General features: G+C 24.9%; 1 protein-coding gene across 2 annotated transcripts; it reads right to left on the bottom strand.

Annotated features, from left to right (window-relative positions):
- Nucleotides 1-41: 41 nt before the first annotated feature.
- On the bottom strand, nt 42-27,675 carry LOC132930402 (period circadian protein). 2 transcript variants are annotated; one of them, XM_060996263.1, is made up of 26 exons: nt 27,475-27,675; nt 16,275-16,375; nt 15,905-15,988; nt 14,163-14,329; nt 13,923-14,093; nt 13,353-13,625; nt 9,976-10,200; nt 9,698-9,886; nt 9,477-9,631; nt 9,296-9,415; nt 8,657-8,833; nt 8,481-8,587; nt 8,046-8,135; nt 7,820-7,972; nt 7,521-7,614; nt 7,248-7,459; nt 6,996-7,171; nt 6,586-6,668; nt 5,381-5,455; nt 4,697-4,797; nt 4,534-4,609; nt 1,757-1,816; nt 1,540-1,662; nt 1,323-1,454; nt 844-935; nt 42-769 (listed from the first exon to the last, which is right to left on the bottom strand). In XM_060996263.1, the coding sequence occupies exons 2-26, from the start codon at nt 16,361-16,363 to the stop codon at nt 739-741; spliced, it is 3,255 nt and encodes a 1,084-aa protein (XP_060852246.1). In that variant the 5' UTR covers nt 16,364-16,375; nt 27,475-27,675; the 3' UTR covers nt 42-738. The 2 variants fall into 2 exon arrangements, with proteins under 2 accessions (XP_060852246.1, XP_060852245.1); XM_060996262.1 differs by lacking the exon at nt 27,475-27,675 and adding an exon at nt 22,089-22,336.
- Nucleotides 27,676-27,966: the final 291 nt, after the last annotated feature.

Raw genomic sequence — 27,966 nt, 5'->3', positions numbered from 1 at the left:
TTTACACAAATTGATTATAGAACATAAAAACTAAAAAATGTAAAAAATATTATCCTTAATGGCCCCAAATTCTGATTCCCCTATTGTTTTTAGTATACCAAATTATATAATTTAAAATAAAAAAAAAAAGGTTCCAGTTAAGTATAAATATACCCTTGATATTAAATTATTTTTCTGCTGTAATATAGCATTTTCAAGTTATTTATGGAATGCAAATAAGCCTAAAAATGAATATGTTAAAATAGACAGTTTTTCACAAACTGTTGATATACATTGACGTTAATAATAAAACTGGCAATGACTATGACAGTTTTTTGGGGAATAGAATGGTTTTAGGAAGAATATTTTACTTTTATTATGAAGAGAGAAAATGTCTGACAATATTTATATTATTTTAAAGAAGAGAAGGAGATTAATATTATAGAGGAGATATTGTATTTCAGAATTTGTAGTGTTTAAGGTAGGTTGTGACTTGTGGCATGTTAATATTTCTTTTACTTGGTAAAACAATTTTTAAACATGTGAAATAAATACTAAGTACAGTTTGTTTATTTATAAATCAATAGGAACAGATTACCTTATTATAAACTAAGTAAGTTAAATATAATAATTACCTAGGTACTAATTTTTAATCAGATTATAATATTATTATTAACAATAAAGTATGTACCTACTACCTATAATTGTATAATGTATATACATTTATACATAGCTTATATTTTTTTGCATCATGGAAAATTATGATGATAAATGATCATTTTTTGACATCCTTAAATAAATAAACATTCACAATAATAGAAATTTGAATATTTCTGTAAGACAAACAAAATGCTTAAATCTTACTTATTGCGTGGCGAGGTTGGTGGTGGTATTAAGGCATTTTCTTCATAAATCATTGCCATTCTGCAGAAATCAATTCTTCTTCTTTTATTTTTCTACAATTAAACCAATTTAAAGTATAAATTAAAAATATTTTTATTGATCATGACCATGTGAAATTGTGAAATGCAAAGAGCTAATTAAGACCTTGCTAGATTTCTTATTAGCTAGAGCCAAATAAGTAATTGGTAACTGTTAAGGGTTTTATAAAATTCTTTGCAAAAATGAATAACTCTTTTTGTAGTATTATCTAATTAATTATTCTTCACAGAAAGTTAATGGATTTTATCATTTGACAAAATACAAAGAATTTTTATTTACAAAGATAATGTGGATTTAATTACATTTTTTTATGAACTATATTATTTAAATTTCGTCATTTTTTATGAACTCTTGATTGACTAAATTTGTATTAATTTGTATTTAGTTTGATAGGTACATACTCCAATAGAAATGTAACAATCGTCTTCATCGCTGCTTGATGATGTTCCATCTTCGAAATATGATGTTTTAGAAGAACCATTTACATCTATTTCCACACATAGTTGTTTCAACTGTTCACTCACTAACAGAGGCTACAATAACAATAATTACAGTATAAATAAAAATTCTATAAGTAATGGGAAAAATCGTAAAAATTTGATATAATGTTTTATTTACTTGAGTGAATGTGTTTAACGTGTTAATATCTTTGCGCAACACTTCGTTCTTGTCTCCATAGTCCATTTGGTATCGATAGACTAAATCTGGCGTTGTTACAATGTCTTCCATCCAGAATGGTTGCTAAATTTTTTAATTAAATTATGTTTATTTTAAAATAATATTTATGTCAAAATATGTTTGATATTTGATGTAAAGCATTCATATAGTATTTTACCTTTTTAATTAACTGATGAGAAGAATTTGTTTTTTCAAGTACATTCAGCAATGGAAAGTCCTGAAATTATTTTGATTTGTAATTAATTTATAATAAATAGAACAATATTATACCGTTGTAATAGTCTAATTATTTAAATTTTTACGGCTATTAATTATTTAATGACAAACTAATGACGATTGACATGTATAGCTCTTAATACATAATTATCAATTAAAATATATTCAGCTAACTATTATCTGTTATCTGGTAATATTTTATTATCTATTTAATATTTATAGTTTATATAGCAAATATTAAAATCACACAGACAATATTTTGGATACAACTTCCAAAAAATCTATTTCAAGGAATAGTGAATATTACTTATGGCACAATTTATTTTGTTCATTTATTGTAATTTAGAAACGATAAACCTAATTATCAACGACAATTTATTAATTTTTTTATTAATGGTGTTTAATGAGAATTTACAATCTGTACATTATATACCTATAATAAGTAAATATGATGTGGTAAAAATAAATAATAAAAACGACTTTGAATAACTTGGAGGAATACTCGCAGTCGAGTCACCATTTACAATGACTTAAGGTAAAATGTATGAATAATATAAGTATATTTTATTAAGGTTAAGAAGATCCCTGCGCCATTTGCGTTTGAGACGTCTTGTGGGGTTGTCGGGAAGTGTCTTTGAGTCCAATTATAAGATGAGGTGGTTGTGGTTTACAAAGAGTCTCCCCTGAAACCTTTTGTAGAAATTGATGGCTGTGTCGTTGATGGTTTTGATTTGGAGGTCATCGTGGAGTAATTTGTTCGTTGCATACCAGCTTTAGCAATGATACGCAGACAAATTTATTGTAATGCTTGAATGCTTGGAATATTTGATTTTTTCCAAATGAAATGGAAGAGACATTCGTATATAAGAATTTTGTTTTGAATGTTGATGTTAGATCTTAGTAACCCTTACTAAGGCCCTCTTAGTAGGTAAAGTCTACTATTTAACTTTTTTGTTTATCCTGGAGGTGAGGACCCCAAGTTAGTATTTTTATCGAGTGTGAGACCGAGATATTTGACTTGGGTGTAATGCGGAATAGTGGAATTGTTCGACTATTTATTAAAGCATCTATTATGTAAACGAAAATATTGTTAATCAATAACCATTGTGTATGTATTTTTGATCAATTTAAAATGTTTAAATAGACATGTAAACATTATTAATAGAACTGTTTTGGAATTGATTTTGAATTTATTTCACCAAGTATTATTTTGAAGTGTACGAAGCAAAACGCTTTTCCTCTAGCTGTGTCCTCAGTAACTTGTTTATTTCAACATGATTCTGTTGTACGGCGTGTAAGTTAGGCAATATAGCTACATTCACGTGTACTTTTATTTATGATAATAAGCCATACTTAGTCAATATTTTGTTTTTTGTTTATATTTATTTAATTATTTAATGTCTATGACTTAGTTTTTAATTCACTAGACCACATTAAGTGCAATGATTATTTTTTTAAGTAGACAATAGGTAGTAGAGTGTGGTCAAATTGTTATTAAACAGATAGAAACAGCATTCCTAACTTCAGTAAACATACAATTTATGGTCTATACGTATAACGGAAAGAGAAACGATGGTTCTCGCTCACAAAAAGACTTCTGAGTGATAAAAAAACTAACATTTAAACAATAATGAAAAAGGGACGCAATGTTTTTGTGGTTAATAATAGTATTATTTATATTTACCAATACATTTTTGTATAATATTACATTCATTAGTTTTATATCAATGGGTTAAATTAACTAATAAATATACTGACTTTATTCAAAAACGATAAAAAAAAAAATCACACTAACTGGGTAAACCTAACTAATAAATACACAATGTAATTTTGTAAATTATAAGAACAGCACACAATTAAATTACTTTATTAAGTTGTATAATTAATATATTATAAATAAAATAATATTCGATTTTTTTTACCAAGTAGGTGTATTTTAAAAATAAATTAACAATATATTATAATAAAAACATACTCTTTTATTTTTTTACCTTTTTTTTATAAATGGTAAATAATATTTATAATAATTAGAAATCATATATAATGTACTAGATCATTCTATTAAATACTGTTGTTTAACTTGGTGGAACTAATTTTTTTATAACATTACTAAACTATTAAAATATAAAGATTATTATTTAATTAATTATTATGTATTGATATTTACTTTATTTTATTTACAATTATATTTTTAATCATTCTTAAACAGTTTGGTTTTTTTTTTATGGATGACTGATATTCTCATATTGATAACATTTTTATTTATTTTTACTGGGATATGTATTTTTTTTATCTCTATACTTTTATATTATTTTGTTCTTTAATTTTATTTTATTGACAATCCTAAATTTTCAAATAGAATGTACGTAGGTACAACGATATTTATAAAATATAAGTTTTTATTTTTAGGATAGAAGATAGAGTACAAAGGTTTGATTGGTGGAATTAAATTTAGGCTCTAGTAAGTATGTCTAGTTTGTAATGTATTTAAAATTTTGATTTTTTAGTAGTTTAAAGAAAAACTTTATTAAAATTAAAAAAAAAATAAAATTAGAACATTTGGCAAATGTAGCAGTTTTTCCTTATCTATAAAGAATGAACTTAAAATAGGTTTTTGAACGTTATTATTATTATTGTTCAACAATCGTGTTAAGTGGAATACTCAATTATTGTATAACCCTAATTTATTTAAGTGAATAATAGAAAATTTTTACATACTTCTCTTTCACTACTATCGGTTTTATCTCGCAAACTTGATGAGTAATAACTACTTTCCTCGTACAACCACCCACTACTAAAAATAAAATATTAAAGTTAGTGATGGTTAAATATAATTGTATTGTTTTTATAGAATAAAAAATTATATACAAGCATAACTAACCTTGATTTTAAGCTCCCGGTTTCTTTTTTACAATCGGAATCGGAACCCGTTATAATTTCTTCTTGATTTACTTGTGTTGCTCTTGTTTTCTTTTGAATATTCTACGTGATAAAAATAATAATTATATCATTAAGCATCTTGTTAATAATAAAATACTATTAAATCCTTGTTAGGAATATAATTTAAGTAATAAAATATTTAATAATTTTAATAAATCTCTTTTAAAAACAGTAGGTACATATAAAACAATAATTTTACTCTGTATAAAAATTATGAAAATTCCTTTTGGGTGAAAATTTACAATCGACTTTTTATTCAATTATTGTAATCATTATTGTTAATAAATTTTAAAAATAATATTAAGCTATTGCAATTTTATACCATAGTAAACTTTTAATAGTTTTTTTCTTTATGTTATTTATATATTTAAATTTTATATTCTGGAGTAGTACTATTAAGCTTATGAACATTTCGATTTTCGATGTGTAAATATTGAATAATTTATGATTATATAATATATATTTAATATATAATTTAATGATTAGTAAACATATTAAATTTCACAATTTTACTTTATTTTCTATTGTGTAATACATTCTGAAGAAGTAATTCTTTTATTTATAAAATCCAAAAAGTAAAAAACACTATAAATACTATATAACAATTATTATAAAACCAAATTACCTGGTCATTTTTTTTCGATATAATTTGATCTTCAGTTTTACTTTCAATATTCTGGTATAATTGTTTAATATGTAACTGAAAAATTTCATTTTTATTTTTAAACTTGATATATTTATTATATAACTATAAATTTAGTGTTATATTGAAAGTTATAATATTGATGACGCCGTATGAAATTACCCTGCCTCATACCAGCTCTTTATTTATAATTTTCGTCTATGACTATGCTGTATGAACTAACTGTGCATCAGCCATTATTTAATTGTTAATAGTTTATTTTTAAATAAGTTATGAGTATTTTAAAATTTAAATATATAAAAACCTACAGTTGGCTCTAAATAATATTTTTACCTTTAATTTTTATAATAGTATGGCGTGCTAAGGGCTTGATAGATCAATTTACTTTAATAATAAATATAACAGAGTAAAATATAATATTATGACAGTAATTGCTATACGTTATAAATACAGCTAAAACCTAAGATAACACTTTTGGGTACGACGCGTGACATTTTTATTATTATATAATATTTTATAATAAGTACATAATTTAAAACTACAATATGCAAAGACTGATTTTTTAACTTTAGTTTTCGTCTTGCTTCCTAAAAATGGATCTAGGGGCGCGGCTGAAACATGCTGTATTTATGCATAAGTAATATATATTATTTTCATATTATAAAATTCGAAAGAAACTATTTATATAACTATATAAGATATTTATAAATTATAATATTAGATATAAACTCGAAATATATACAAGGTATATAGTCTTGTATTTTAAAATTGTGATTATAATATTGTAGCAATAATAATACTGTATAGATAGGTAAGGTACATCCAGGTACCTCTTTTCTATTAGGCACTTTAGATACATGTCCAGGGTCCCACGATCGATGAGGCTCTCTAGCTTTTAACTGATCATCAACCAATAATCGATATTTATTACCGATAAATAAACATATTTTGAGAAAAATCAAAGAATAATCGCTAATAGTAATAATGATAATAATAATAATAGTAATAATAATAAAATAAAAATATTTAATAGTACTCTATCCAAGTCGTAGGGGCTCAGTTATACCACTGCATAGGGACTCAAAAAGGTTAAAGACGGCCCTGGGTACGTCAAGCGTAATAATTTATTTATTACTACACCATACAAGTCATATGACTATAATAATCATTACTAATTAAATTCAAACCTGTTGTTGGGCACGTAAAAGTTGAGAATTTCCAGTTATATGGTGCGGCATATTTAATGATTGTAACTTGTCAGATACTGTTCCTGGAACAATATTATGTTTAAAAATTATCTATCATCTGCTGGGCTCATGAATTTATTATTAATTATTATAAATTACACAAATATTATTTTTTATTGTATAAATCATATGTGATAGGAAAAAATATTATGATATTTTAAACATCACATTAAATTTGTTTATAGTGATTAAAGCTTTATTATTATTTTAAAATATTTTAATGGTTTAACACTTTAACCAAAAATAAAAATAGGAAGTGTCTATATAATTCTCCCTCTAAATTAAATCTAAACAATATTAATTAATGATCTTATTATATATTAATGATTGTTTTTTCTAGTTTATTTTACCTTGAATATTTCCAAACTTTTCGTCCATTAAATTACATGTAGGTTGTACAGGCATCACATTATTACTAAGTGGTACATTATAGATAAGTGGTTGGCATGGTACAATTAGTGCTTGACTTGGTAAAACTAGTTTTTGACATGAGCTTGGTAAAGGTTGTCTTGGTGGTAAATCGGTCCTAAATTTTAAAATTCAAAACTTAAACATTTTTAATGGTTTTAATAAAATAATTAATGTAATACAATAACACTAACATTGTTTGCGAATCTCGTGTAATTTGACAAAAAGACCAAATCTGTGTTGCTCGAGTGACAATAGGAGTAGTTGCAATGTCTTGACACTCTAGTGGCTGTGTTACATTGGTCGGACTACTGATATTTGAAAGACATTTCCTTTTAGAAAGCTTGCATGAATTATTTTCATTTATAGTTGAATTATTACGTTTTATGCCGTGCGCTATATCAGACTAAATGAAAAAATATGATTTCATTAATTAGTCAAATTCTTTTATATTTTATTTTATTTACAATGTGTATTGCTTGATTTGACAAATTTTGTTTTTTGGACGATTTGTTTTTTTTATGTTGTTTCACGAGATCACATACCATTTTTTCATTGTGGCTAAAATTAAAATAGTATTTATACATTATTACTCCATTTCTAAATTATAATATATAAGTAATATAAGTATATCACTTACTATACAGTTTTCAAACATAATTTCGTTTTAATTTATAATAACTCTATGTCAGTAGTATAAACATCAAACATAGTGAATTGATTTATTATATTACCATATTTTAGTCCATTTATCAATGAAACTTACCGTGAAAGCATTTTTTGAGTAAGTTGACAATTTTTACTCGCATTATTTTGTTCTAAGTCATAACTAGGGGAATTTTGAGGTATCGTCGTATTTGAAACTTGTGTTCCACTTTGAAACGATGATATTGTATCTGGTTGTACTTTATTCGTATCTCTAAACATAATACGAATTATCATAGTATAATAATTACCTATATATTTTTTTATATATGTATTTGATAACTAACGTCTCATAAGAAGTAACTTCTCTTGCAACAAATGTTTTAGAACAACTCGATTCTTCCGATGAATGTGTTTTTAAATTACTATTGAAAAATCTAAACAAAATATTCAGTTAAATTTTTGTATGATTTCAATATTGAAATAAAAAAATATGTGTACTTTAAACTTTGGTGCCATTATAGAATAAGATAATTTTGGATAACTGTTTATAAGCCTGCTTAAAAATTAATTAAATAGACTTAATATTTATTAATACTAATCAATAAATGCTGTAAATTTAATTTTTACCGGAAAAATATATTTTTTAGTAATAATAACATTTATAATTATTATTTAAATTGAAAGGAATTATAGTTACATCATAGTTTTGCATACATAACGGAAATAATAATTATATTTAAATATACAATAAAAAATAATATATAATATCAAATGTATACCTTTGTATGTTGTCGTTATAATTAAGTTCAGTATAACTTAATAATGTATCGGAACTTGATTTACTTTCATAGTTGGTATTTTGAAATAAATGTGTAGATTCGTTGTCCTAAGAGTACATTAAAACATGTTCATAAAATATAGTATTATAATATTCCACAACATTATTTAAACTTACAGAATAATTACTAGACATTTCTGGTGGAACTTCAACATTAAGAGGAACTTGAACTGGTGGGTGTACAAAGCAATTTATACAAGGTGTAAAATCTTTATATTCCATCGATATTTGTTGCTTCGAATTGGTGTCCATTGTTTGATTTGTTTCACACGAAACTTCAGCAACTACTTTGTTCTATAATTTAAGAATTTAATAAAAATTACATTTTATATATTATAAGTATCTCACACATAGGTGGACCTAAAGTCTTATATTTGAGTGTGTGCGGGGTGTTTTTTGTAGTTATTTTTTCATTATATAAAGGGGAAGCTATATAAAAAAATGCACTCGTTTTATGTATTTTTTTTAGCTCATAATGTTTTTGCATAATACAGTATCTATATATAATACACTTAAGTTAAAATATTTTAAGTATTCATTACTATTTCACACCAATTACTTTAACCTATTATTGTATAATATTTACGTATATAGGTATTGGCTGTATAAAATATATTATGTTTATGTAATACAAGTATTTACGAATTTGTTTTTTTTAAATACATAATAATTATTAATTAATAAGTATAGATAGGTATTATGTTAAAATGTTATACAAAATGTAAATAGATTTTAGTAATAGACAGTAATAGTTACCTCATTCGTTATTTTTTCAAAATCTTTAGGTGTTTCATCAAATCCATAGTCATCTTTTGTTTCTATATCTTTCGTAATAGTATTATCAGCCAGAGTTGTGACGTCAGGATTAATTGGACCCTTAAATCATAATTCATTGATTATTATAATTAAGTACATAATATTTATTTTAAAATATTACCCGAATAATTTTGTGTTTTCCAATTACAAACTCTACTTGATCAGACCAAGGATTTACAAAATTTGACCATTCTGTTTCTACGACTGCAAAATCTCCATTTTGACACTTAAACCGGTAAGGATTTCCTTTTAATGAAATGCTCTTAGATTTAATCACTAAAAAAAATATAAAAAAATATTATATGATATGCAATATTGTGCAATAAAAAATTGAAAACTTACATTTTGCATGGATTTCTTTAATAGTTGTTAGATCCTCAATACAATAATAGTCGAAAATTGATCTACCAATAATATTTTGTGGTAAATATCCAAAGTATGGGGTAATGAATTTATCGACATAACACCATTCAAATAAAGCATTGTGTTTAGTAATAAATTGAATAGGATTTTCTATTTTCTCTTCAGAACCTAAATATAAAAAAAAAAAAAATATTTTCCATTTGTTTTATTATTTATGTTATGTTAGTATATCGATATAATAGATATTGTTTACATACACGTGTATGCTGAATGAATTATCTGTGCTTTAACAACTAGAACTAATTGAGGTTGTGCTTTTTGTGCCAAACTTGTTGTCGTTGACACGTATGACAAATCTTTGATTGTTATTGTAAGCTTACAGACTTGAAAGTAATTTTCGTTTTCAGATTTTGAATAACCCATATTACAGTAAAATCCATCATTGGCCTTGGGTCTCAAATAAGTCACTGTAGATACACCATCTAAATATTTATTTTATATAGTTCATTTATGTATATGCCATACATACCTGTATATTATTAATAAATATATAGTTTATAAACGTGAATATTTCTTTTAATTATACAAACAAGGAAATAAAAAATGATTTTGTTTTTTCATGGGGATTTTAACATAACGTAAGTATTAATTAAAATGTTATAAGTATGTTATATATATTGTACATTGATAAAATGTGAGATCATTCCTATTCAACAGCATAAAAACATTTTGACTACATGTCATTGATATTACATACTTGTTATTATAGACATATAATATAATTAGCCAATTTAGGTATTTAGGTACATTCGCCTGAGGAATCTACGTATACATTTCAGTTGATGTCAACAGTCTAGCGACTAATATGACATGATGTGTATTAATGAAGGTACATGTATATTTAACATACAATAGGCGAATTTACCCCTATATAACGCGTTTATACTTTTAGACTACGAAATAAAGTAATTATACTTTATAATACATAGGTTAAATCATAATCAATACCTAATAATAATTCTAAATATAATACTATATAACTATATTGTGACGAATTAAAAATAGATACAAACTTACATTTGTTGACACAATTTTTTAAAATTAAAGTAATAGTTAATCAACATTGTTTTATGGAGCATTGGCTACAGTTTAAGTATAATAGGTTACTCCGCGCAGGCTCTGTAAGTATATATATTATATAAGTATATAACTTCTAGGTAATAAGTATTAAAATTTACATGTCACAATATTTATATGTAATGATTTTTATATTAAAGCAAAGTGTATGGTTAATTATTTTATAAATTTTCCCCGTTATTTTTAAATAATAAATTTTGTAAAATAAAATAAATATAATTTTAAATGAAAAATGAAAAATGAAAAATACAAATATAATATTATCTAATAATAATAATTCATTGATTAAATTAAACATATATTGTATTTTTATTATTTATCTTCTATAGTATATATTATATATGTCAATATTAACCAAAACCATGTTGTGTACCTATGTTCACTCTTTTTAATTTGTCAACATTCACCAGTTACAAACATTCACAGTTACGTATGCATAGATTATATATATATTTTTGTATGATGTGTAACTATTATATCTATCTACTATCTATTATGTCTTCCCAATTAACTTTTTTTTTATTAATACTATTTAAAATTACTTATAAGATAATTTGGCAATAAAAATTTTATATTTTTTATGAATATTAGAACATTTTTGATGATATTTGAATACATAATACTGTAAACGCAAAAGTTTCAAGTTCCTACGAATAATTTTTTTAAATTATAACTAAATATTAAATAATATTAACATCATTAATTGCTGTTTAAATAAGTAATTTCGTCCAAATTCATATATATATATATATTATTATTATTATTTCAGTAAACTACTTATGAGGAATTTAGTATTAATTTTCAATAAATTTGACACACGAAATAATTTTTTATTGTCATTCATAGAAAAAAGTTTAAAATTTCTCATTCTTATAAAAGTTAAAAAAAGAGTTAAACATTTTTAAAAATTCAATCATACATTAGAAAAGATAATATAATCATTTGGTGGAAATTTCAAGTAACTATTTTATATATATATATTCTTTTTTGATATACTTCAAAATATCCATAATTTTTTGAGAAGAAATAATTATTTTACGGGTTAATATTTATGTCATAAAAATTTGAATTTCAAATACTCATAAAGAATTAATTTGATTTTCCTGTATAATTTGTTTTTATATATGTTTGTTTACATTAATAGAACCCTTCAACTAAATATTCAAATCTTAGGTATACAAAATTATTTTTTTTTAATATTTTGATGAATTTTGTCAACATTTTAACTTTTAACGCTTTTAAAAAAACATTCAATCATAGATTTTTGATTTTTTTTAATAGAGAAACTTACAAATTATGAAGCTTTCTATTAAATTTTCGAGCACTTCTGCTCAGTTAATTATTTTTTAATCGACAGAAAAAACTAAAATTATATTGAAAATTCCTCATGCCTAAATATAGCTTAAAAAGAGATGAAATATTTTGAAAATAATTTAATATTTAATAATTTAAACATTTGGTAAAAAAATTTAAACAACTCATTTTGTCAAATATTGGATCTACATAACAATTCTTGTTTTTATTCTTAATTTTTTTTGTTTTTTTTTTCTGATTGTAAAAGTAGGTACTCTAAAATACTATCTATATCCGATTATTTACTAGAAACAACCCCTAAAGTTGAAAGTCAAAACATTTTTATTACTCCAAAATATGATTAAAGAGAGAAAAACACATATTATACATCATTGTAAAATCAATACATTTATCACTCCGCTCAGAATCTAAAATGACGCTAAAATGTCCACCACATAAATGAGTACCAAAATAACTTAATTTAAATTTACGAGGTAACTAATTTTTATCAGTTTTAGTATAAGTTTATAATACATAATGTTATATCAATGAATCAATGTAATCGATTATCACATAATAATATAAGATAGTATGATCTTGATTATTATTAATTATTAAGTCTTAATTCAAGTTTACAAAAAATAACCAATATTTTTTAACTATACCAATTTTATAATAACTAGGTATATTTACAGTTTTAAATCTGAAAAATATGTAACGTATAAAATATAGATTTTTTAATAGAATAGATGCACATTGGTGTATATACAATTTTTTTTTTTAATATATTAGAAAAATACTTTGGACGCATTTTACATACATCAAAATAAAATTCCAGAACGCAATTAACGTCAAAAAGGTATTTTGGGACGCAACTAACACTCAGATCTTTTTTTTTACAAGGACTACGTTATTGATATAATAAAAGTTTTTTGGGAGGAAACTCGGATGCAGCTCTCTCCTTATAACAGTTACTCATACCTAAGTAGCTATAAACAGTATACACTATATAATAATCCGAATTCCAAAATTTAATACAACTACATTATTCTCACACAATATATACACTTATTTAATATATATATTACACTGATAATAACTAGAAACAATGAACTGATAAAAAACAATTTAAAAAAAATATTTTTAGTCTCTCTTTATGATATTATTTTGATGGTTTTAATAAAATATATTTTTTTAAACATACCTCCTCTAGAAATCGTGCAAGGATCTATAAGAATTGACATCATGTAATTAACAAATGTTATCCGGTCCGTTGGATGAATAAAATCAATAAATGCACGATCTTTCCACATTTCTTTTGAGTATCCCATGCTTTTATGAATACTATTTGATATATTAATAATTAAGCCATTGGTCATGGACACAACAACACCAAAAGAATCATTTTGAACATCATTTGATTCAATTATTTCCTTAAATTGTAAGTCATGGTCGTTTAACACCTTTAGAACAGTATCTGTGAAAATGTAAATAGTTTTTTTAAATTCAATAAATATTAAAAATCCAAAAATAATTCGTTACTATAAGGGTTTATAATGTCTATATTGAATAGTAATTGTAATTTCAATATCTAATACCTATATTAATAACTTACTGGTATATAGTATATTACAAGCATGCACATTTAAAAAATGCTATAGAATCAGTTTCTTAAATTATTTTATAAGTTATTAAATTTACTATCAAGTACTGTTGACTATTATATGTTAATTTAATATTTTAGTGATAAAATAATAAAATTCTGACAGTTTACCTATAATAGTAAATGAATTATTAGGATTTGAAGTTGAGTTTGTTTGATTTAAATCCCGATATGATTGGCACAAGTAAGATAATTGCAAAAACGTATTTTCTTGACTGTTATCAACCTTAATATCATTATTTAATTTTTTTAAATCATCAGATTCCATTTTTGATATAGAAGCTAAATGTAAAAATGCAATAAAAGTTGTTATTGCGTTAAATATTTTTTAAATAATAATTTAGTTCATACCATCAACGTTAAATAATTGATTCGTTTGTGGTTTAAACGCTTTTGAATTTTTCTGTTTAGATTTTGAACAATTATCGCTTGGGTTTTGATTATTTATAGTGTTCAAGCCTCTTAATATCGTTTGGTTTGATTGTTCGGCGGGTTTAGAGTTTAAAGTTGACATTTCTCTAAACATCAAAAAATGATTAACATTAAAATAGTATTTTTTTCTAAATATTTTATGAAATTGTTGGATGAATTATAATAAATAATAATTTATAAATATTTTATTTTATTCTAATTAAATGTATTTCAAACTTGGTATTTTTTTTTTAAGTATAAGAATAAAATAAAATTAGTTTGTTTTATTTAGGGATGGGCCGATACTACAACCGATACTCGATATCGGCGAATATTGATGGTATCGGTTTTTTTAAATCAATATTTGAACCGATACTAAATAAAAAAAAAAAAAAATTAATCAACATAATATATTATATTATTATCATCGCAAATATTTAGATTTATTGATAAGGCTAATGGTTTAAAATTTGTATATCTTTATTTGTCTATTATGAAGGCTAATATATACAATTTGTGATATAGGATATCGGTTTTAAACTTTTAACTGATATCGGTTTATGGTTTATACAGAAAATTTTGGTTTATAGTAAGTATATCGGGTGTCGGTTTTTTTATCCGCAACATATATCGATGTATCGGAGTATCGGTTATCGGTAAAAAGTGGTATTGGCCCATCCTAATTTTATATATATATATAAGTGGTCCTAAAAATTAAAGTTGAAGTTTGTTTTCATCTCACCTCCTAAAACGGCGTGTATACATACAAAAATGAATTACACAAAATATTGGTGCTTTCGGACAAAGTATCATTTTGTAACGAAAAATATTTTAAACGATTCGGTATTGATACACGTTTTTACTTGATGAGCCTGAGGATTGGATTAACAACACTGCGTACAAATATTGTAGTCGATTTAAATGTCGTTATAATGATATTGGAGAAAAAGGTGTAAAACTTATTGAAGAATACAATAATATTTTAACAAAAGACGAAAAACAGAAACAGTATCTATTGAAAATATAGTTAAAGATTATAATAATAAATCTCGACAGCAAAAAATCGACATTAGTATAACATTATTTAATATTATTAATTATAAATAAAAATATTCATAGAAATGTAAAAATAAAACTAAGATAAAATTATGAAGTATACACTATACAGTACACCACTATATAATAAACAATAAACACTAGTTAAATATACTGAAATATAACGTACTCGTATAATATTGAAAGATATTGAATAGATTTTTTTTTGTACACTGGAGTCAATATATCTCACAAACTTTTTGATATATTAAAAAAACTTTAAAACAAAAGTTGTTGTAAATTTAGTTTCATTTAATTCATTTATTTAAAATTTTCAATTTGGTGGCGATCGGTTTATAAAATAAGTACAACAATTTTAAAAGTTCAAACTTTAAGTTAAAATATGCATGAGTTAACTTTTTCCCATTACTATAATATTTTGTGTAGTTCATTTTTGTATGCATATTCACTGTTTTAGGAGGTGAGATGAAAACAAATTTCAATTTTTTTTTTTATCGCCCATGGTTAAAAACCACCGTAATATACATGTTAAATACGTATAAAATATAATATGATTTGGAAATTAATTTTTCTCTTATATTTGATAATATATAAATATCTATAAAAATAATGTTCTAATAATTTACCCATTTTTATCAGTTGTCAATAAGGTCGAATTCTGTTCTTCGAAACTTGATTCTGTGGATAGTCCTGGATGGCGTGATTTATCACTGTGACAGTTTAATGAAATATAAATTAAATTATATTATTATTCGATATAAAGTATGTAAGTATATTGTTTATTATAATTTCGTAAACATTAAAATTTAAAAATACTAAAATAGCCAATGAAAATACTATATATATACAATATAAAGTCGAATAATTCATATATAGCACGCTCGCCCTTATTTCCCTTTTAATTAATAACGCATTAATTCAAATTCTGGTTATTAAAAATGTTAAGCATATTAGCGCATTTTAAGGATCATATTATAATCAAATACATAAATGTACCTGGATTTGGATTGAGATGATGTACATGAGTATCCCGAGTCATAATCAGTTCGGGTTTGGTTTACTGAAAACGATTGACTTCCTTCCATTTTTGTTCTATCCTATAACATATATTTTTAATATTAATACATGTTTTTAGGAAGCATTCTGTACAAAGTTAACACCATGTAAAGAGAAATGTAACCTTATACCTATTTATTATATGTATTGGTACATGAAAAGGTTAATAGGCAGTAGATACTGGATCTGCAGGATTATAGTCATTAATTATCTTGTTCAGTATTATTTTCACTATTTTTTAGAGGTCTTTATCGAAAACGTGAATTAATATATACGTAAACACGAAGTCCGTGTACACGTGAACGAAAATTTTGTACTCAAGTAAACTTAATACACGTGAATTTACTATCTGTGTAATGTGTTCACATATTTTAGAATAATTCACGTATTCACGTTTTCACGTGTTCATGGATATTTGTCCAGTATGATATAACATAATATATAATAATCTATACGGTGACCAGCCGTACTACACGTGTCGAGTGAATTAACTGATTATTATATGTTCGATCAGGGGTTGGAACCTTTTTACTTACGCGGGCCATATTGTTTATCAGATTTTCATTGAGGGCCGCATACAAAATTAAAATAAACGTTATTAAAAATAAAATGTTAACATATAATACTAATATACCTATTTATGGATAGCTACATTTATATTATTATCAGTTTCACATTGCGAGGTTGTCCTTATTAACTAGATTTGAATAAAATACATAAGTAGAGAAAAATTAAAAATTAAAATATATATCTAGTATATAAAAATCTTGTGTCACAATATTGAAAATGTTTGTAACTAAACTCCTCCGAAACGGCAGAACCGATTTTCATGAAATGTTGTGTGTAAATTAATTAGGTCTCAGAGAGTGATATTAACTATTTTTTATACCCCTAGGTGTAAAGGGTGGCTCACCACAAAGGGTTGAAATCAGTAAAAATAATAATAATAAACACGGGTAAAATTTGTAAGAGCATAGACCGTTTGTGCGAATTGACCTAGAATATGGTCTGTTTGGGCAAATAAATATATACCGTTTGAGCGTGGGTTTTTTCAACTAAAAATACTGTTTGGGCGAGGATTATTCTACTAAAAATACCGTTTGGTTGGTATGAAAATGCTTATAATATACACTCAACAATTCAACAATTAATTAAACAAAATCATACAAAATATAAATAATTAATAAAAAAGTCCTATTTAAAACAAAAATATTGGTATAGAATATAGATATTAATAATATTATATAGGTAGATAGTAATCTACAGTCAAAAAGTTATAAATAAAATTACATATAATATGATTAGTACATTTTAAAGTAATCTATTGTCTTTGGATGAAAATGCTCATAATATACATTCAACAATTAATTATTTAAATTGTCGATAATAGTGATTAATAATAATTGGCAATTAGATCATATCTGTATCTGTCACCAGGTTTTTACCTCGTATACAGGTAAAAATATTTTCACTCACTCAAATGGTACAAATGATAGTCGCCTATTAGTACGACTATTATTTTTTTGGTCAAAATTAATACCATCGCCCAAACGAGGCAAACGACCACCCTTTTGTACGGGCGACGATGACGATGTGTACGGGGGCAACTATAGTATATGTATATATTAATTAGTTCTTGAGTGCAAAAGGATATAAATATGTTTAAATAAATAGTTTCTAGATTCTAATGTGATTTTTGATGCTGAATTTTTCCCGCTAATTCATTTATATTGGATGTTGATATTATTAAAACTGCGTTTAAATGTTTGTAGCTTAATTGGGAACAGTATCTATTTTTTTGATATATTTAACTATTGAAAATGTGTGCTCACGTAAATAATTACTACCAAAATCAGCAATTATTTTTTTAGAAAAACATTTAATTTCTTTCAAATCTATTCCAGAAAGACTTGAATAAAATATTTTTAATTCATTACTTTCTTTAAAAACGATTTTAAGAGTATCGTTGTTTTTCAATTCTATGACGACTTTCATCCGTAAATTAGATTCGACATCGTCAATGTCAACAGAAAAAGGGGTTTGAAACAACTTGATTTTTTCTCGTGTACGTAAAAGTTGGAAAATCGGATTGAAAATTCATTATATTTCAATTTAAGATATTAAATTAAAATTTTAAATACTATGATGAATGTTTGGAAGACCGCGGGTTTCCGGCGCCAGTGTTAAATAATCGATATATAGATACTTATTTGTGTGAAATACAACGAGTTCCTAAATCACTGTTTGACTGTTTTATTATTTTGAATTTGAATTGTCTGCTATAATCTTATCCCCGCGTTTAATTATAGACAAGTATACCCAATATTGTGTTGTGTAATTACTAATTATTATTTGTCGTGAGTACGTTCTTCATTGGATATGTTGTTGATTTTATCAACGGTTATTGATTAAATTCAATTAGAAATAGTAATTTTACCAATAAGTATTTTCACATTTGACTTTTTCTTTCTATACTGCTTGTTCGTTAAATATTACATTTAAAATTTCATAGTATGTTATGAATTTACTAAACAATAAACAATACTAATGTTCATTGTGTAAATACACGATGCGAAACATCACTTTCAAAAAAGTGCACTTGAGTTCCTTTACGGCAGGGGTCACCAAATGGCGGCTTGCGAGTCACATACGGCCCGTGAACAAATTTTATCCGGCCCGCAGACAAAGAATAAATAACATATACTACGTCAACATTATATTTGTTATTATATGTAATTAGAATTTTAATGGCCTGCGAAAAATGTTCAGATTTCTAATGTGGCCCTTAAAAATATTAATTGGTGTCAGCGATTTGACAACCTAGTTTTAAAATTATTTAGCTGAACCTCGATTAAAGTTCGACTTAAATCCATTTGATTAGTGGAAATCTAGAGAAGATAAATATACAGCAATCGGAATATTGACAAAAAAATATTTATGAATACCCGCCACATCAGTTATTTTCGAATAGCTAGGAATGAAGTAAATTCAAAAAGAACATTATTATTAACAATTATATTAATTTTTTTGGTTTTCTTGTATCAAAACAAAAATTTAATACCAGAGTATTATAATTATTTAATTTGAAATATTTCTTATTTACATGTTTGTTATGATTATTATCAGTGCTCGAATTGGAAAAAAAATTGAGGACGGACGCTGGTTTTAGTTCAGTAAACACCGTTCCACAGCAAATAAATTGTAAAGTAACCCGTTGTAAACTTCGTCCCCCACACCCCCTGTGCATATAGTAAGGTGCTATAAAGCTAGTATTTTTCCTCGCTTAATTAAATGAAGGGGGACGCTGAAATCTATGAAAAAATGAAAGCGGACTCCGTCCGCCTGCGCCCCCCCCCCCCAATTCGAGCACTGATTATTATTATTATTATTATTTATATTATTGTTTTACTCAATCATTCATTTTGTTTTTTATGTTCATAAAAATATTGCCATTTTTATTATTATATTTTTTTCATATAATATTATATACTATAATTTAATACGATTATATTCATTCCTTATTTCCGTGATAAATCTGATTATTTTCTAACAATTGAAAATTCATTGAATTTATAATATTTGAAATCATTTTTATTTATAATAATTATGTTTAATTTAATAAATCATGCTATAATACATTGTTTATATACTGTTTTTGTTAAAATTGCTGTAGATTTTGTATATAACAGCTAATTTTAAGAGTATATATATTATATTTAAACATTCAGTGGTGGATCTAGGATTTATTTGGGGGGGACATAATTGTATCGACTACTGAAAATATTAAAATATGTGAATACAAGAATATGCGTGTACACATGAAATAAGTAGCTCTACTATTTTTAAGTATTTCTTGTTTACATTAAAAACAGTATAGATTTATATCTGTATATATATAATATAATATATTTGGATTTACAATAATGTGTGGCTTCTTATTTTTTAAGTCGGAAGACATTTTATAGTAATAAAATATTTCGACCTTTAACTTTGAGGGTGATTCCTGATAGAAAATTTAATTTAATTTATAGTTTGGTAAACTTTCAAAAAAACTATATTTAAAAAATAAAAATGTAGACATTAGTTTTTAAACAAAAGCGATTTTTATTCTTAATTTTAATTTATTAATTATTATTATTATTATTATTTTTATGTCAGAAGGTTAGTTAGCCTCATTAAGAACCACTCGTATAAATGCCCAAGGTTATCTAAGCACAAAAATATTCTTGAATAATACACATCTAAACATAAATATTAATAACAGATGAGAATAAAATTACTTAATAATAATTTATATTACAGGGATTTAGAAGATGGTATATAAGAAACAATTATTGTTCTATTGTTCTCATATTTTATATTTTTTCTTAAAATGTTGATAAACATTCTTATTCTCTGACAAAAAGTTGTATTATTCGTAGAAAAACTAAGGTTCCTCTTATTATTTAAGAATAAAATAAATTCGTAGACAACATTTTTTGATAAGCACTTGAAATAAAACATTTGATAAAATCATGAAAATTGTTAGAAGACTGTTTTATAGTTTGTAACTTATAAGATTTTTTAATTTTAATAGAGAAATCTTGAAAATTCAAGATTTCTTGTATGATGTTCTTATAGCAACTTACAAATCTCAAAAATATATATATATTATGTACAATTTATTTTGTATTAAGTTCAAACTTTGGTGACAATTTTAACTGTTGTGTTGTATTTAAAAAAATATTACTGCTACTATAAAAGTATAAACTATATAATTTTCAAAATATATAAATCAATTTTAATCTATTTTTATAAGGAACCTATACTACTACACAGTGTTCTATGTATTATGTTATAGTATTGGCTAATTTTATTTAAACGTTAATAAGTAGAAAATAATACCTTGTTTATTATAATTATTATTATATGTAATATAATAAATGATTTGTGATTGGCAATATACCATATAACTAATAAACCAATAAAAGAATAAATATAAAATAAAATATTATTAGAATTATAAGTTGAATCTCAAGTCTCTAAGTCTCCTCTCAGAATCGGTTTTCGTATGAAATAATTTATCATTTAGTTTAAATTTAACAAACCATTACAGTAACATACTGATACTCATTGACAAGATTAATTCGACAACAAATGTATAGCAAAATGTATTCTTCGGATTTTTTCAAATTTCATATCCGAAGCTGAATATTTTCTGAGTATTTCAATTTACAAAAATCGAATTTTGAATGAGTATTTGATTAATTATTAGTAAGAAGAATGGTATGTACCTCTGTACTCCGCAATATGTCGTTCACTACTCTACGACACAGTTTATCTAAACTGTAAGCACTAATATTAATTTATAAACTTAACTAATAATCTATTCGATTTTTTTAAATTTATATTCTTAGAAAAATATTCTATCTTGGGATATAAAATTAAAAATGTATGTTATTTTTCAAAAAAGTAATAATGTAAAAAAATGACAATGGCAAAAATTGTGGAATTACAACCTTTTTCAAAAATATGGTTTAGTAATATCTTAAAATTGTGTAACCGAAATAATTTCAGTAATATAAATTCTTTTTGAGATAATGAGTGTTTACATTTAAATATTTAATGTGAATTCACTTTTTGCTTCAGTCTGAACCTAAAACTTAAGTAACTAAACCCTAATTTATAATAAACATATATTGGCAAACTGCATCACCTAAACAATATAGCGTATAAGATAATAAGCGATTAAATAGAAAAAAAATTATGCCTCACCGGTAAACTGCTTAATGTCATGACAAAAGAGCAACAGCTATGGTCAAAGTCGTTTGGTGGGACGACCGTGGGACCGGTTACATGTGGATACTTGTGTGGCAGTATGGGATGTGGGTCCGTTGATAAAAAAATAAAACGTATGACAGTGGTTTAGCAACGATGAAGACGAACGGCCGCCGCAAGTGATGGTACACAGCAGCGCAACGACGACGATCGAGCGCGCCTGTTGCGGTTGACGGCAGTGAATGCCTCACGGGGTTGGTGAGGGAAAACAGTTACAAAAACGTTCGATAATAACCTTTTTATTATTATTGTTTTAGTTAATTATAATGTGGAACACCGAACAGGGGTGTATAGAAGAAGGGCGATGGAGTGTCAAAACCCCATTATCATTTTTATTAAGTAATGTTTGTTTATAAAAAGCTTAAAAATATAATATATTGTTCATAAAAAAAATAAAAATAAATGTATCTATTCTATTATAATATATACGTAGGTATTTTACAAATTTATACATCATTTTCATCGGTGAAAAAACTACTTAATATGAAAAAAAAACAGCATTAAAATGTAGTACTATTATTATGAAATTTATAGAAAATAATGTGTAAGAATCAATTTTGTTGATGTTTTTTTCATAAATACCTTGTAGACTGTAGATATTAAAAAAGTTATAGTAATTTAAAAAATGTAAGGAAAAGGTTGTTGTAACTTTTGTAACCAGCTGTGTATTTAATATAATACAAAATTCCAATGAAGTTGTCTCCGAAATTCTCTCAAGAGATATCATGATAAATTAATAAATGTGTTTTTGCAAAACTACTTTTGAAAGCCTGTTTTTGCGTTAAAATAATAATGTTTATGTCGTTAGATTTAAGTCGTTATAGCTGTCGTGTGCAGGGTTCACACGATGTATATAGTAATTCGCGATTGTAGCAATTGTGATAATTATAGTATAATAATATAATATCATCATGATATCATATTATTTTATAAACACAGCCGTAACTATAGGCCTTATAATTATGGGGCAGGGAAACAGTAATCCTAACATTCCTAACATTATGTATTTTTTCACACTTCTAATTTTATTATAATTATTTTTAAGGTATTATTAAGACCTAGCCTAGATGACTAGCCTAAGATCAATATCAAGATAAATTCGGTTATAAATATAACTTTTAAACAATTTGTTCTTTTAATATATTATATTTTTCTTAAATTTATTTCATAGGCTCTTAGTCTACTATAATATCTACGGTTAAATAATATAGAATATTTTTTTACATTATCATAATATAAATATTCAATTTGAGGATACAAGGTTATATCGTTTATTATGATCTTTAGAAACTACATTGTTTACCAGAAAATTACACGACGTGTAAAATTAGTGATCAGTTAAATTTATTGTATATCACAAATTAAACTAATATAAAGTACTTTTTATTAAAAGAGATAGTAGGTAGAAAAATTTAGAAATTTAACTCTCAAATTTTGGTTTTAATATTTTTGGTTGTGATTGATGTATTTTAGACAGGTATAGTTTATGACGCAGGAACAACATGAAACATTTTTTAGTAATTTTGTACTTTTTTAATAGGCCTTACTTGTTAAGTTTAATTATAAAAAAAATAAAATAAACAATAAATATGCAAAAAGCAAAGGCACAAAATCCAAAACAATTAAACGTCTCGATCACTTACTTCAAACTTATCAACCGTTATACCTACATAATTTGGTAGTTTGTAGGTACTTAATAATTAAAACTATTATTTTCTGCAATATCGTCTTATGTGGTGATAACGAGTGCCGAAAACGAATGCCTAAATATATAAACACATTTTACTCCACTTTTATATATTTATAAATCATATATATATAGTTTCATAATATTAATAATAACATTTTTTTCAAAAATGTAATTATGGTATGATAAAAATTAAAAAATATAATAGTATTTTGATTAACACCATAAAACAAAGGCGTAGCCAGAATTTTTTTTATAGGGGGGGACTAAATACTTTTAACTTGAGTTATTGAAAATCAAAAACAACAACAAAACAAAAATAATGATAACATATTAACGTTGATTTGCCTTTAGCGTATTTATTATATTAAATAACTAAAATTTGTAAGACAATTTTCATATTTAAATTTAAATATTTTAAAACAATATAACTATAAAAAATATGGCCAATAGGGGAGCTTAAATCTTCCTTTACTTAGTTTACCTCAAGTACCTATTTTATACTTCGAAAAATGTTCAATAATTTTGAGTGGGGTAAGCCTCCCAAGCACCCCCGATCACCACCCATTGACATAAGAATGCAATTGAATAATACATATTATAAAAATTAAACCTATAAAATGAAACAAAAATAAGCACTGAAATAAAATTCGCCAATGGTGCTACGGAGGGTAGATACGTCAGTGATATAATGAACCTAAGAGTCGAATGCTTTGGTGCTGTAACAGCCTTGTTGATTTTGATTTCAATTATGGTTCTGAATCTAAACTTCGGCATTTATGTTTGACTTTTGGAAATATAATTAATTGTACACTTTCTTTTTGTATATTTTTCATTACATCTATTCCTTATTAGTATTTGTTATATTACATAATCTTAGTTAATAGTTAATCTACTTATATATTATAAGTAATTCTTCTTACACTATATTACTTTTGAGCGTTAATAATAAACAAATTAAATTAAAGAATAAAGTTAGGTACCTATATTGATATTGAATATTTATGTAAATAATGGTTTATTAAACATTGAGAATTCAAATCATTATATATATATATATATATATAATTTTATATTATATACATATACATATTTGTAAATGTATTGTTAAAAAAAAACCAAATGCCTGGTTAGTTCTTAAATTAAATTGTCGAATTTCATACCATTTACTTCTTTACAGTATTATATATATTAGAAACAATTTCGAAATTCCGGACAAATATTTAGAATATTAGCATAATATTATGTTAAATTAGGGCACTTGTCAAACATCCTTTGTTTCAGCTGTTCCGTACTGCCATTATAATTTTATAGACCACTGTTTTAGTATTACTTTTTGTGTTATTTCATACAATTGTAAAACGTAACTATGAAAAAAAATGTAATCAATTATGATTATAATTATTCCAATAATAGTACTTGTTTTATGATTATATTTTAAGACACAAATAATAAACTAACTTTGCCAATTATTTTGTAGGCATTCATTCTAAAATTAATAATCTTTTGACATGTCTGTGTATCATTAGATTATTGATTAAATGTATAAACAAATATATAAAATTGCATTAAAAGATAGTTTAAAAAAAATATTTGGCTCTAGTAAATAAAATATATTCTAATTATTTTAAGAAAAACTATTAATGAATTTATTTAAATATAGTAAATTCATGACAATTTTCAGAAAAAAAGTTCTACCAGAATCCATTAAAGATATAGTTATTTCCATTTAACAAAAATTAAGTTGATTTTGCTATTGGTACAATTACGTACTTAAAATTGTTGAAATTGATTATTGATAATTGATAAAAAAATTCCCGTTAAAAATAAAGAAACAAGTTTCAAGTTAAATTTTTTCCAATACTCGATATTCAGTAATCCATAATCATAAAAAAACCACACGTATAACAACATAAGATATTGTGTATAAATTTACGCCGCTGACGTGAAAATGTATAGAGTACCTATAGAAGTATAGTCACACGCCGTGCTGTGTGACGGGAAACGTTTCGAATGCACCAACACGTGGGACCCGCAATCGGTTTGCGCCGAGTCACGTACCTTGCCGCGTGCCCGCGTGACGCGTACAAGACCTACGTCCGGGAGTCACATAATATCGCAACGCAATCGTATTACTGCAGGTATTAACACACGTGTTATCGCCGCACGTGTGATTACTGTGTTATATAGTATAGACGTATAGTGGTTTGCACGTATTGTTTTCGTCGTCGTTACCACCATATTTATTCTATGTAAAAGAAAAACTTATGAGGAATATTGTATTTAACATTTTTCACTCATAAAGAAAAGTATTATCAAACAAAGTTGAGAAAAAAACTTAAAAAAGTCACAAATTTTTAATGTCTATAAGTAGTCTATGCATTAAGAAAGCAAATAGAAAACAAAAATATTTGCAAAAGTTATTTACAATTTTAAATGCCAAAAAAAAACTTATTTTTATCATTAAATTTTCATAAAAGAACAAATTTTTTAGTATTAAAAAAATGAATAAATTGGATTATTCTGAATGTGAAATTTACTATGAGTTAAGTGCATAGAACATATGACAATACGATATCCACTTGAGAGGTTATATATTAGGAATAAAACATTTTTAACCACATATTAAAATTAAAAATGTATCATTATTTAACTATTTATTAGTTGTTATTATTCATAATAATGAAATGATGCATAAATACTTCATATTCAATTTTTGATTCTGATTTCTAAGTGTAGTGACTAATATAATTTAATTATATATATATGCTTTTAAAGTTCAAATTTCGTCAAAATCACGAAAATTTGTAAATTATTTTATAGTATTTTTAATTTTAATAGCTAAAGTTAGTGGCATATTTAAACCGAGGCCCTCAAATACATTCAAGTTGTGGAGTCAAAGTAATTTTTTCATAATATTGAAATATAAAAAAACACTGAGAAATTTTTTAGATTCACTATTTAATAATTTAATTTCTGCGTTTAAGCGGGCTTTAATCTCCTAAGGCCCTATATGGTAATCAAGTTTCAAAATACGCCACTGTATAAAACTTGGAAGTTAAATACGAGTTTTTCATACGAATGTGGTGAAATTAACCTAAAATAACTCACAAGCAACTTAAAATCTAGGTAGTGTATTTATCAATAAATATAGGTAATATAGGGGACTTAAAATTAACTGGAATATTTAAACAATACGTTAGGGTAAGCATACATTTACACAAATGATAATTTTTACATTGATAAATAAGTATAATTGTACTCGTAGTATATTAAAATTTATAAATTAAAATATGAGATAACTGAAGGTTAGAAGAATTAAATGTATACTATAAAATGTAAATAATTGAAGCTAAAGAAATTTTAACGTATAGGTAATTTAAATTATTAATCATGCTTCATAAAATGTGAAAATGACACAACAAACTGTGTAAATTTGTATAAAAAATAATGGATTTTAAAACATGAGACTGAACCCCATACACCTACTTGAAGAATAATGAGACATTATATAATATACGATTGCGTAAAAAATAACGAATAAAATTACCTCATAATATTTTAAATCTTTTCGAGTTGTTATGTAAAATATTAAGTATTTAAAAACTTATAATTATTATTTTTATAAGCGCTTACCTCTTAAACAATTTGTCAAAGAATAAACAATTTACAAAAAATATAAAAACATACATTTTTATGTTCGAATTAAATCGACTTTTGGTGTATATGAAAAATTATTATCCGCCGTTAATTAATACAGCATAATGTAAATAGATAAATCACTAGACGTCGTGACACAGAACGCACTTACGTTTGGACTGCTTTGAAAAACTTCAGCAATAAACTAAAAACCAACTAATAATGTGTTAATATACGTTCCCTAATATAATAAGACTACACTACCCCATGGAAAATCCGATTTTCGTGGAAATATGAGATCTATATTTTTATCTAATAAGACAAGTGTTAACAGGCACTGTTACGGTTCATCTTTTACTCCAGGCGTAATTCGAGATTATCCACTGTCCAGTCATCATAATATTAAATTGTCGTTCGTGCGCCACTCACCCGTGTTAATCATATATCAAATGCCCTCCAAATAATGTAATTATTTTACCACTCATTAGT

Source organism: Rhopalosiphum padi, chromosome 4 (genome assembly GCF_020882245.1).
Source record: "Rhopalosiphum padi isolate XX-2018 chromosome 4, ASM2088224v1, whole genome shotgun sequence".
Lineage (NCBI taxonomy): Eukaryota > Metazoa > Arthropoda > Insecta > Hemiptera > Aphididae > Rhopalosiphum > Rhopalosiphum padi.
The sequence above is the reverse complement of the archived record's forward strand: the minus strand, read 5'-3'. Positions and strand labels throughout refer to the sequence as shown.